Genomic DNA, 13,673 nt, shown 5'->3' with positions numbered 1-13,673 from the left:
AAGTTTGCTTTAACCACTTCGGTATGAGCGTTGACTGTAGTCAACAGCCACAGGTGAATATGCACAGAGACTTTAGCTGACAGGCATGATACAACTTTTCTAATTTTTCATTTATCAAAATTGTGAACATTTAAAAATAATGTAATGAAAACAAGCTTTCAGTGCTTTAAAGCTTTCCTCATCACACAAAAGCAAAACCGATCCATTGTCAGTGCACAGCACAAACTATCGTGCGGACTACGAGTGCCGGCTGTGGGCAAGGTTTCGCGGGTGGTGAGTGCCGCACCAAAGTGCTTAACCAGGCCAATATGACTCACCCTAGACTCAACTTGGATGTTGTCTCCTCCAAGAACTCTCATCCTTCCTAGTCTTCCCACAGCACCCGGCAGAAGCCCTTGTCATAGCAATTACCAGACTATACTGAGATTAATCTGCTTTTGTCACACTCCCCAACTAGGCTTTAAAAAGCTCCTTGAAGATACGGACCAGGGGTCCTCAAACTTTTTAAGCAGGGGGCCAGTTCACTGTCCCTCAGACTGTTGGAGGGTGTCGCACACATTCCACACATGCGCACTGTGGGCCCGGGACGAGTGGGCTGCTAATAAGCAGGACAGGCAGTAGTGGCAAAAATACCCAGCGGGCCAGATAAATGCCCTCAGCAGGCCACATGTAGCCTGCGGGCCATAGTTTGAGGATGCCTGACATGGACTATCTTAGTTATTTCATAGCTCTAGAACTTCATATGGTGTGGGCTCAAAAGTATTTAATTACACACAATTTGTTAAATTAGAGAAAATGATCCTCTAGGAAAATGTAGCTGCATATATATTCCACACACTACACATATTTTAACAGCCATTTATCTATAAATATTTATTAAATACAATTTTTTAACTTCATGCTTTAATAAATATCAAAACTTGTGAAGATCCAACCAGGCTAAAATGAAAAAGTTTGGTAACAGTGTTAAGGCTGGTGAACAACTGCAATGCTCCTACACTGCTGGCAGGCGTGTAACCTGGCTGTATGTACTAAAGTTAAACATGCCCTGTGACCCAGCCACTGCACTCCTGGGTACATACCCAACAGAAAAGAGTAGAATGTTCTTTCTTAGCAGCATTATTCTTAATAGCCCCAATTTGGAAATAATTCAAATGTCCACGAATACTAGAATGGATGAAAAAATTCTGGCATATTTATGCAGATACTACAGAGCAATGAAAACGAATTTCTGCTACACAGAACAACAAAAATACTACTTAATGAAGTTCAAAAATAGGCTAAACTAATCTGTGGTGATAGATAGAGGTGAGAAGAGTGGCGAACTTTGTGGCTGGTATGGGTAGGGGGTACGGACTGGGAATAGGCACCTATAGAAGGCCTTCTGCGGCAATGGGAATGTTCTCTAACTTGATCTGGGCAGTACACAGGTGAATACTATGTAAAAGTTTATCCAGCTGTATACTTAAAAATCTGTGTACCTATATTGCAACAAAGAAAAAAAAACTTGTGAACAACTAAGGTCTTGGGACTATGGCCAACATACTGGAAGTACAGCCATGAGACAAAAAGTAACCTGATAAAAGTACCTTTGTCCCTTCCCTGTAACATGGAAGAGCACACTTTAAAAAAGAAATACGCTTTTTTTGAACGCAAAAAGGGTATTTCTTTTATTATAATGGTTTCAACTTTGGCTTAAGGTTTATAATACTGTTTCTAGATAATTTTCCACTGTTCTATAACTAGGTAACTTTGTTATGTTATAAATACCAGTTACTTAGCACTGAGTTTTAACCACTCATTTTGCTAAATTTTGAGAAAACAGCTAAACTCAATATAAAATCTGGCCTACGGAATTATAGTGGCTATTTGTTGCTAGTAATATTCCAAAAGAAATGTACTTATTTTACCATATTACTTATCTAACCTAAAATCTGCTGTCACTGTTTAGTAAAGGTAGAACAGAGGAATAAAATTCTTTAAAATACAGAAAATGTATTTTCTGTTAAGATTTTACAAAAAAACAAAAACCCAGAAAAACAAAAAGTTAGAGTGCCCTAAAACAACTCATATACTTTGTACTCTAGTGTTTTCGGCCAGTATGTCTGACACTATGAAGATTCAGTTTAGGGAATGAGTTTTAATATTATTAATAAATAAATATTCAGTTTAAATACCTGACAGGATTCCTCATGAATTATTTTTAGGGAAGTACACATATGAAAAGATTAACAGATTTAAAAATCTTAAAAGAGCAAGAAAGAACAAAAGTACCTAAAAATTATACATATATATAGGCAGAACAAACTCTGAGGCAAGAGTGAATGAATGTAGCACCCTGAGACAAAATATTGTTAATTACAATCTTATATATGTATATATAAAATAAAACATTTTGTATTGGTTGTTTAAACTAGATTATAACATACAAATCTTAGCATTAACCCAAAACTTCCTGATGGCTGACATAGCCCATTAGTGAGGTAATACAGGTAGAGTATGAGACTCATTCATTTTTCAAAGATGTTTTCAGCTTTTGACTTCGATGCTATCACTTGCAAGGCACAAGTCCAAGTGCTCATTAATTTGAGATTCCAAAACTTTGTTCTGACAAACTGGGCAATTAACCATTTTGCTCTGACTGCATGAACTATTGGAATTCTGAGTTGTGGTTATAGGACGTGAACTACATTTTGGATCATTACCATCACTTTGCATTTGCTCTTTCTTGATAAAAAAATTGTCAAAAACCGTCTTGTCTTCTAGCCTGGGTCGTTTATTTGGGAATTTATCTTCAGACCCACTCACCTCCTGGGAGGCAGTCACAGATGTTGATTCCACTGCTTTTAAAGAATTTCTTAGGGATTTCTTAGAAGATGTGACCCTTCTTTGAGAACTGGAAGAAACTGAATTTTTAGTGATGTCACCAACTGTTAAGGATTTCGTTGGAGAAGATCCATTCACACTTCTGAAAGCCTTTTGGTTGGCAGCTGATACTCTAGGAAAATAGTTGCTTAAAACATTTTGGTGACTGGTATTAAGAACCGGAGAGATTAGATGAGAGGTTTTTTTACTTGAACCATTCTGTTCAAATTTCACCTGAGTTTTAGAATTAGGTCTTAGAGTGTTTGCTGAATGGTCTTGACTTAAAAGATCTTGGGTTTTATTAATGGCCTGTGAGCTGATCGATTTCCCAGATGACGGTAAATTGCTTGTTTCTCCTAGAACGTATCCTTTCCCACTAAAAGGGATTAACAGCTGTGCCTGACCTCTATTGGGTTTATCTGCAAAAGAACCAAATAAGATTTTTTCTTAACTCAAAATAAATACAGTAACAAATATCAAGTTAATGGATAATCTTCTCAAAATTAGGAAATAGTAATTTATTCTAACTTAGATCCATACAGTAATTACCTATTACTGGGAGAGGTACAGTCTTCACAAGTGAGACCTCTGGTATTGCCAGAACATAAAGAATAAAAAAATTCTCTCATATTGAGGTAAAGAATCCTGTCATGTCGAAGACCAGTAACAAAGTAACATTTACCTTGAACATTTCTTAGTTTCCTTTATGCATAATTCCAGACGGGGAAAATCTGCTGTCTCATTTTTATTGTTCCTCCAACTCACAAAAATGAGGATACAGTCTCTGCTACATAAATTCTTCTGTAGCTTCTTGACTTACTGAACATTTCAGATTTGGGAACCATATCCTATGTTCCTGGGTTCTACCACATCAAATCAACAACTTTCCAAGGGAAGAAGCATCAACTTCAGTGACCTGGCTACCACCTCAAAGGTAGGAACTAAACTTCCCAGGAAAGGGATAAATCTTGAAGATGAAAAAATGGCAAATATATGTCCTATCCTTTTCCCATTCTTCTCCCAGTGAAAGTACATTCATCAACAGCAGAAGTCGCTTTGATAGAATCCCAGGGATAAGAAGGAGTGTACTTAGGCCTTAAATTCCGGGCACTGCTACTTAAAATATTATTTTTACTTTGACAAACTTTTTGCCTTCTGTTTCCTAATAACGCAGTGAGTCACGATAGGGAAAAGAACTTTACCTCAAGTATTATCAGTGGAAACTATCCCTACTTTTATTCACTTCTATATAGAGCAAAGTATATTTTCCTTTCATTTCATGGACAATGGGATTTTTTCCCCAAGTCTACAAATTGAAAAGTTCTACACTAGAAACAACCCTAAGCTTATGTTAATGAGTTCTCTAAAGGATAGTATTGTCTGGACATTGTAGCTATGGTCATGGAAAGGTTAGAAGAATATAAATGAAGGTACCTTTATTTTCTATTGCTGATGCTGGGTGCTTTCCTGGTTTTGTCTTTCCTTTGCCTTTTTTTGAGTAGTTCTCTGGTTCCTTGATTTTTATATAAGTGCCTCCACAGGTTTTCTGGTGCTCAGCCCACCAGTAGTCATTAGCAGAGGGAGCCCTATTGGTAGCACGTTTGACGTAGCCATAATACGGTTGTTTGTGCTGACACGGCCCATCGCAGCGCCACCAGTGTCGTCGATACTCATCCACCTCGTCATGAAAAGTATGGTATATCTGGGTTGACAGAGAATTTTTAGCATTCAGTAAGCAAGTTAACTTTAAGTAGCCTTTAAAAAACATTCTTGAAACTTTCCTAGAGCTTTCTGAAAAGTTCTATTTTAAGAAAGACAGCAACTATATTTAGTTTCTGTTCAAAAGTTCATTTTAATGAGAAACAGGAGTTAATTTAATACTTCCTAAACCAGGAGTCCCCAATCTAGAGTGAGTTGTATAATTTTTTCATTATCTATTACAATGTAATAATAATAAAAATAAAGTGCACAATAAATGCAATGTGCTTGAATCATCCTGAAACCATCCCTCCCTCCCTAGTCTGTGGAAAAATTGTCTACCATGAAAATGGTCCAACGGTCCCTGGTGCCAAAAATGTTGGGGACCACTGTCCTAAACTGTGTAAAGACAGAGGCATGTGAAATTAGAAGTCAAAAAAATTTTGAAAACAAAACTAAAAAATCCTCTATGAATGCTGTAGGTTTCAAAAACCAAATTTTAAAATGATCAAAAATTAGGACAAAGATTTTATATAACACCATAATAAGAATTATTCCCACTGCTAAATTAAAATTTCCCCTGTAAGTACCGATAGCAACGGGTTCTGAAGGATTAAACTGCAACACAAGCATCTTACCCAGTGAAGCCTCTAAACTCGCTCTCTGCATTCTCAAAGCTCTTTGTTCCTGTCTCTCTAATAAGACTTATCAACTAATAGTTTATCTGTTTTTAAGTTTCTCATAACAGACTGAAAAGTTCTCCAGGATTCAAATGTTTTCATTTTTTGTGTCCCTAGTGGCTAATACAGTGCTTGGCACTGGGAAGGTGTTCAGTATTTGCAGATTGAGTGGACAAAAACATAATTCATTGCACCAGATAAAATTCTCTGTGAACATTACTTTTCAATCCTTAAACAGGATGCTTTTATCTTTTCCCCATGCTCTAGATAAACCTAAAAACGTAAGTAAAAAATAAGGGGAAAGTTCTGACTGAAAAGATGGCTGGCTCTTCGCCACTAAAAAGTTGCTACTTCTAAATGACTACGCCCACTTTCCTGTTGCCTTCTTGGTGAACATTACCATTTGCATCAGAATAAGGAACATCTGTACATCTGTATAGGAGCCTTTTTTTTTAACCAAAGACATTTAACTTTCTAATAAATTCCCTTTGTGGGAAAGAATGCTAATGGTTTTATACTAGCTCTCCATCATAAGCAACAAATTTCTATAACTTGGCAAGCATGCAAATAACACAGATTATTGTATTAGATACAGAAGGGACTGACAGACACAGGTTCTAGGGCAAAGAGGTATATGAAACCCTGCCCTATCATGTTCAGAACTCTTCGATTAATTCATCAGGATAGCTAACCTCCCTTTGAAAGAAACTCCTGGTAACTGACCTGGGCTGAAAAATAATTCATTAGCAAAAAAGACAGGGAACTGGATCTGTTTAGTGCCTAATTCCCGTAATTCCTAAGCCTGGGAATGTGGCTTTTAACAATGTAGTCACTAAAATAAAATTGCTCTACAATGTGAAAGTACCTACCCTGTGGAGTTCGTTGTAACAGGATGTAACCTATAAACGCAAGGGGTCTTCACTCTATAAAACCTCTCCAAAATAAAAACACACAGATATCCAAGATAAAAGAATAGATCCTCTTCCAACTGAACATGGGAAGTATACCAGCATGCTGTTTAAAGTGTAAATTCTGATGAAGAAACTAAATGTACTATATACTAGCAACTCCATAATTCTCTTGCTTATCTGGATTTTATGTCTGATTTTTAAAAAATGCTAAACCAGGCACAGTGGCACATGCCTGTAATCTCAGCTATTCAAGAGGCTGAAGTGGGAGGATCACTTGAGCCCAGGAGCTTGAGTCCAGCCTGGGCAACATGATGAGACCACATCTCTAAAAAAAAAATAATAATAAAATGCTAGCCACTTTCCTGATGTTGAAGTAACTCTATATCCAATAATTAAATGACATCTTTAGAAAAGTAAAACTGATAGTTAGAAAAGAGTAATACATGCAGGGTGAGCATTTTTCATTTTCCATCACACTGGCCTTTATTGACTTTTAAAAGAAGGAAACAAACATACGAAAGAATTGAATCTATGTAGGAATTAATATTCTATTCAGTTCAATTCACAATTCAGTATTTGTAAAGACCATGTAAAGACACTACATTATGCTTATAAAGATGAGTAAGAGCCATCTTGTGTTCAAAAGTTTGAAAGTAGAATACAAAATTATAAAGGCTTAAATATCTGCTGTGCGGATTCAGAGGGAGAAGTCATACCCCACTGGAGAGTCAGACAGCATTCTGATATAGAACAGGAAGTGGCACACTTTAGGGGAGGGAAACATAAGATAGGGAGGTAAAATGTTCAGTTAAAGAGAAACAGGACACAAGCAGGGGAGTTGGAGGTAAGAAAAAAGGAACAAGAAGGTTCTTTGATAAAATGAATACAACAATGATAAAAACTAATATTTAGTGTTCAAACTGTGCTAAAATGTTTTGCATGTGCTTTCTCCTTCAATCCTGTCTCCTCACAAGGATCCGACAGACAGGTATTATCATGCCCACTTGCATGGGAGTAAAATGAGGTGTGGAAAAGTTAAGTGCATCACAAGGTTAATCAGTGGAGCCAGGATTTGAACCCAGGCAATCTGCCACCTCTTACTTATGAACCCCAGGCTTTGCCACCTCCTACAATACCATGCAGAGATAGATGTCAAAGACAACTTCTGATGAGGGAATGACATCTGAAACAGTAGCAGGACACAGGATGGAGGAGGAGGAGACTATAATAAGGAAACAAAGTTAAGAGATCATTGTAGGAATCCAGAAGAGAGGTACTGCATACCTGAATTAACTATGCATAAAACAGTGACCTAGAAGAAGTCAGAGGCCTCGGAGATATCACTGGCTCTACCGTAATTCGACTATGTGCTCCTAGACACGCCAATTAACTTCTGCCGGCCTCTTGTTTGCTGCTGAAAGTCCTCAAAGATAATACTTGTTTCCACCTAGTTCTCTATTTTTAATTAAATCTCAGGAGTTACTGATTAAATAACTACTAAACATCATAAATGTGTGTGTCTTTATATACCGTAATATTGGCTCCAGTTAGGCGGTTGATTCGATGCATGTGTTTACAAAACTCTGGACCATGTCCTTCCCGGTCTTTATCATTATTCGTGACAAATAAATAGGCATGTATCATTTCATGCAAGAGGGTCTGAAACAGAAAATAAATTAATTTGTTACGGCATTTTTGAAAATAAAAATATATTCGGTTACTCTACTGGAGGTCTTTTTTGGATCACAAGCTTCTTTCAGAAACAGAAAAATCATGAACTATTTTTCTAGAAAAATTATATAGGCACACATTCACAAAACTTTGTGTACAGGTTGAGCATCCCAAATTCAGAAACCCCAAATCTGAAACTTTCTGAACACCGATGTGACACCCAAAGGAAATGCCCACTGGAGCATCTCAGATTTGGGTTGCTCTGCCCAAGTATGATGCAAATATTTCAAAATCTGAAAAAATCCAAAATCCAAAACACTTCTGGTTCTAAGCATTTCAGATAAGCAATAATCAACCTATATAATATTTGAAACTCTGTACATCCCACGTTAAGTAAGAACTTGTTCTAGGAAGCCTTTTAAACTATGAATCAAAATCCAGAAGATCAATAAATTCAACTACATAAAAACTTTAAAATTCTGAGGGAAAAAAATTGCCATAAATGAAAAGACAAACTAAGAAAAATATGTGTGGCATTCATATCACAAACTATTAATTCCTACTATATAAATAAAGAGCTCCTAATGTCAACAGGGGAACTGACAAACAGGCCAATTTTAAAGTGGGCAAAGGTCATGGAGTCACAGAAAAAGAAGTATAAGCATATGAAAAAGAAGTGTAAGCATATGAAAAAACTGCTCAACCTCATTTATAAAAAGAGAAATGCAAATTAATACTATATTAAAATACCATTTCTTGCTTACAAGGTTGGTAAAACTTCTAAAGTTTGACACTGTTAGTAAAGGAATAACAAGCATTCCCATATATTGCTGGTGGGAGTGCAAAATAGTACAGTTCCCATGGTGGAGAGTTTGGTAGCATCTAACGAAATTACAAATCCAATGTGTCCTTTGAGCCAGCAACACCAAGACTAGCATGGACCAGGTGCAGTGGCTCATGCCTGTCATCCCAGCACTTTAGGGGGCCAAGGCAGGAAGATTGCTTGAGAACAGGAGTTTGAGACCAGCCTGGGCAACATAGCAAGACCCCATCTCCACAAAAAAATAAATAAATAAATAGCCAGGTGTAGGGTCATTATGTGTTATTGTATTGTTATAAAATGTTCCACTTTTCTTCCAGTAAAACTTCTTCCCTGGAAGTCTTTAGACTGATACTAATACTGGTTGAGCATCTCTAATCTGAAAATCTTAAATGCTCCAAAATCTAAAACTTTTTTAACACCTACATTACACTCAAAGATCATCCTCCAAGGAAATGCTCACTGAAGCATTTAGAATTTGGGAAATTTGGATTAGGGATGCTCAATCAGTAAGTATAATGCAAATATTCTGAAAGCCAAAAAAAATCCAAAACACTTCCAGTTCTAAGCACTTTGGATAAGGGATATCCAACCTGTATAGCCACAACAGCTTTCTGTTTTTAAGTGTTTAGATGATACAGATGTTTCCACCCTTTTAAATTTAAATTATGTGTTTTTACTGTAAGCATGTCTCTTTTAATCTAGTATGTCATTCCATGTCTTTAATGGAGTATTGAGTCCACTTACATTTAATACCTAATATCATATTTATGCCTTTCTCTTTATGTCATCTGGCCTTTTTTCTTTCTTTTTCAACTATCAAGCATTTCTATTGTACCATTTTATATTTAGTAGCAATTTTTTTAAAAATTGTGGTAAACAAACACATTAGCATAAAATTTACCACCTTAACCACTATTCTGTGTATAGTTCAGTAGTGTCAAATATTAATATATTCACATCGTCATAAAACCCATTACCTTTTATTATCCTTAAAAACAGCATCCCTCATATTTTCAAGCATGTTTTAACATACTTCCCACTCCATGCAGAGAATCTCTACCAACCATACTCTTTTGTGCAGATTTTTCTTAATTTTTTTTTTTTTTTGAGACAGAGTCTCACTCTGTTGCCCTGGCTAGAATGCTGTGGCATCAGCCTAGCTCACAGCAACCTCAAACTCCTGGGCTCAAGTGATCCTCCTGCCTCAGCCTCCTGGGCAGCTGGGACTACAGGCATGTGCCACCATGTCTGGCTAATTTTTATTTATATATATATATATATATATATATATATATATATATATATATATTTTTTTTTTTTTTTTTTTTTTTTTTAGTTGTCCAACTAATTTATTTCTATTTTTTTAGTAGAGATGGGGTCTCACTCTTGCTCAGGCTGGTCTTGAATTCCTGAGCTCAAATGATCCTCCCGCCTCGGCCTCCCCAGAGTGGTAGGATTACAAGTGTGAGCCACCACGCCCAGCCCAGATTTTTCAAAAGTGACATAATTGAGGCAGGACTAACCACACTGGGTGCATCCTGGGGAATTACAGGCATCTACTAAATCCAATTTAAGGTAAACTGGGAGTTCCCACTTCTCTATTTTGCCAGCAGGAATGACCAGCTTTGGATAATGAAGTATGCCCTCAGGGTGGTTTGTGCTGCAAACTCAGCTAGGTGTCCTGGGAGGACAGCACTGTGGCCTTAGAACAAAGGAGAATCTAAATTTGTGTGTCTCAACAGGAAAACTCGAATCTTAAGTTTTTCTCTGCTTCTAAATACATAACTTAAGCCAGTTACTTAACTTCTCTGAACCTTAATTTCCTCATTCATAAAAATGAAAATGGGCTGGTGCAGTGGCTTACACCTGTAATCCTAGCACTTTGGGAGGTGGAGGTGGGAGCCTTGATTGAGGCCAGGAGTTCAAGATCGGACTAAGCAACACAGCGAGACCCTACCTCTACAAAAATTGAAAATAGCTGGGCATGATGGCATGTGCCTGTAGTTCCAGCTACTAGGGAGGCCTAGGCAGGAGGATCTGGGGTGGGGGACCTATGGCCTTTTAGGTCCTTAAGTGTGGTCTTTTGACTGAATTCAAATTTTACAGAATAAATCCTTTTATTAAAAGAGGTCCAGCAGAGAAAGATGAATTTTTCTTGCCTCCTTTGGTGCTTACAAAGAACAATCTTGGGCCGGGCGTGGTGGCTCACGCCTGTAATCCTAGCATTCTGGGAGGCCGAGGTGGGCGGATTGCTCAAGGTTGGAAGTTCGAAACCAGCCTGAGTGAGACCCCGTCTCTACTAAAAATAGAAAGAAATTAATTGACCATCTAAAAACATATATACAAAAGAAAAATTAGCCGTGCATGGTGGTGCATGCCTGTAGTCCCTGCTACTCGGGAGGCTGAGGCAGTAGGATCGCTTGAGCCCAGGAGATTGAGGTTGCTGTGAGCTAGGCTGACGCCACAGCACTCACTCTAGCCTGGGCAACAAAGTGAGACTCTGTCTCAAAAAAAAAAAAAAAAAAAAAAAGAACAATCTTAAAATCAGCAGGCTGCAGTTTCCCCACCCCTGGCAGGTGTTTGAAGTTGCAATGAGCTATGATGCTGCCACAATACTCTACCCAAGGCAACAGAGTGACATCCTGTCTCAAAAAATAAAAAATGAAAATAACAACACACATTGCAACATAAGCATGGCTATTGTAAAGATCAAAAGAGATAACAAGCCTGTAACTATGAAGCACTATCAAAACACAGGGTCTTCATTATTATTTGCCCCACAGTTCAAGTTTCCACTGAGGGCAAAGTGATTTTTATTTTTAAACATATCGGTTGATTCATAGCAGTCAAAATCAATGATAAGCGTTAGTAAACTACTGAGCTAAGAAGCAGGTTTATGCAAAGAATACCTCTACAAGATCCTTTCTTGGTCTCAACTTTAAAAGGGGTTCACTGAGTCGGATGGAACACATTCCACCTTTCCCTTCATAGCTGCATATCCCAGCGCACCTGGAAAACAACAGCCACAAAAATGTGTTACATTTGCCAAATATACACAAAAGGGAAACAGGGATGGAAGAGCAAATCCTTATACATTCTTGGGCAGCTTACAACAAGAGAGCTCCATTGGCAGATTGCTTTCTTGAAAGTATACCCTGTTGGTTAGCAGATACTTGCATTTCACCCAGTTCGTTAGTGAACAGTACCGGCTTCCCTTACCCTAGCCAGGCTGCAACAGCTCAAAGAAGACAATCCCATTCTGCTACTCCCAGTCTCCCCTCCACAAGCTATCATCAGTTTGGGGTAGTTAACAAACTGATCTCCAGTAGCACATCTCCAAAATTATAATGGAAGACTATATAAAGGAGATTTGTACTTTAAACACAACCCTATATCATATCTTAATCAGTTTCACTGTAGGTTGTTTCCTTTCAGTTAAAAAACAAGCATGCTGGTATGCAACTTCATGTGGTTTTTTCTGAGACAGAGTCTTGCTCTGTTGCCTGGGCTAGAGTGCCTAGCTCAGAACAACCTCAAACTCCTGAGCTCAAGCAATCCTTTCTGCCTCACCCTACTGAGTAGCTGGGACCACAGGCATGCACCGCCAAGCCCGGCTAATTTTTTCTATATATTTTTAGTTGTCCAGCTAATTTCTTTCTATTTTAAGTAGAGACGGGGGTCTCACTCTTGCTCAAGCTGGTCTTGAACTCCTGACCTTGGGCGATCCTCCCGCCTAGGCCTCCCAGAGTGCTAGGAGTACAGGCCTAAGCCACCACGCCCTGCCTACAACATCATCTTAAACTTGCTAACTCTGCCAAGCGCAGAAGTGGATTATTAGTTCAAATTGGAATTTCCCAGACTTAGTGTGTAGAAAAGAGATCCTTTCAGACACATCACTGAGGATCTCTTCTCCATTCCAACACACAAGCTCACTACTAAGTAGTGGTTTCTTAACGAGAATAGCACAGCACACATTCTGTGGAGGTTTCTCTGCAGCCTCAGCACTTTCTTAGGGGCAGATTTGGTTGCTTCTCCCTGCTGGGTCCTGGAGTACGATCATAAAACAAATCAGAAGCTCGTTAATTTCAAGTGAGGTGATATTCAAAGAAAATCCTTTTTTCTCATTTTCTCATTAAACCCCTTACCAGTCCAACAGTCCAACTGTGTGAGCCACACATCTTTCTTAGCTGTTTGAGCGGGAGAAGGGTAAGGAAGGGAGTAATACACCAAGAGAGGAGCTGCCAGATCCAAAACCAGACCCTGTCATTTAACAGCCTCCCAGCCTCCGGGCACCGTCGGGCGATAAAGAAGAGAAACCCGGAGGCTGCGCAGAGCTGCCAGTCCCACCTCCTTCCCCCAGAGGGTCGGAACTCACAGGGTCATTCGCATGCTCCACTTCACCTCGACGGCCTCCAGCTGGCCCCAGAAGAACCGGTCGTTAAACTGCACAAACAAGGCCTGCAAATCCGGGGTGGGGTCCACCAACTCCCAGGACGCGTCCACCAGCGACAGCGGCTCCTGGGCCCGATCGCGCTCCGCGACTTGCAAGTCCCATTCCTCCTGAAGCCGCAGAGCCAAAACCAGGTCCTCATCCATCGTTGCCAGGATCCCAGGCGGGGTCTGCCAGCGTTATCAGGCCGCAAACCCACGCAGCGAAGGCGCGGAGGGCCGGGTCGAACTCCTAGGAGATACCGGCTTCCGGGCCGCTCGCGGGTCGGCCCGCCAATCTCGCGAGAGCTCAGGGAAAACAGGTTTGAGAATGACAACGAGAACTGAGGTTACCCTAAACGCCGAAGCCAAGATTCTGGGACTTAAAAGCAAGCGTTGACGACACCTCCTGGCGGCAGAGAACCAGGATTCCCGAGATCAGGCCGAGGGAGCTTCCAGGAAGCTAGTTACAGCCTTCACACCTTGCCTGTAACTTCAAACTCCGGCTACGTGCTCAGCCCATGCGCAGTACCTACACCTCTCCGGCTCTCCCGTCACTCACTTCCGCAGTAGCTCCTGCGCATGCGCTCTAAGCAC

At 39.4% G+C, this 13,673-nt stretch overlaps 1 protein-coding gene across 2 annotated transcripts; it reads right to left on the bottom strand.

The window, feature by feature from the left end:
* Positions 1–842: 842 nt before the first annotated feature.
* SPRTN (SprT-like N-terminal domain) lies at positions 843–13,663 on the bottom strand. 2 transcript variants are annotated; one of them, XM_012738207.3, is made up of 5 exons: positions 13,024–13,663; positions 11,558–11,657; positions 7,685–7,813; positions 4,300–4,567; positions 843–3,284 (listed from the first exon to the last, which is right to left on the bottom strand). In XM_012738207.3, exons 1-5 carry the CDS (start codon positions 13,242–13,244, stop codon positions 2,530–2,532), a joined length of 1,473 nt encoding a protein of 490 aa, XP_012593661.1. In that variant the 5' UTR covers positions 13,245–13,663; the 3' UTR covers positions 843–2,529. The 2 variants fall into 2 exon arrangements, with proteins under 2 accessions (XP_012593661.1, XP_075851573.1); XM_075995458.1 differs by having other exon boundaries at positions 12,794–13,166.
* Between the last annotated feature and the right edge of the window lie 10 nt (positions 13,664–13,673).

This window comes from Microcebus murinus, chromosome 19, assembly GCF_040939455.1.
Source record: "Microcebus murinus isolate Inina chromosome 19, M.murinus_Inina_mat1.0, whole genome shotgun sequence".
In the NCBI taxonomy this organism is placed as follows: domain Eukaryota; kingdom Metazoa; phylum Chordata; class Mammalia; order Primates; family Cheirogaleidae; genus Microcebus; species Microcebus murinus.
This window is presented reverse-complemented; position numbering and strand designations above follow the sequence as displayed.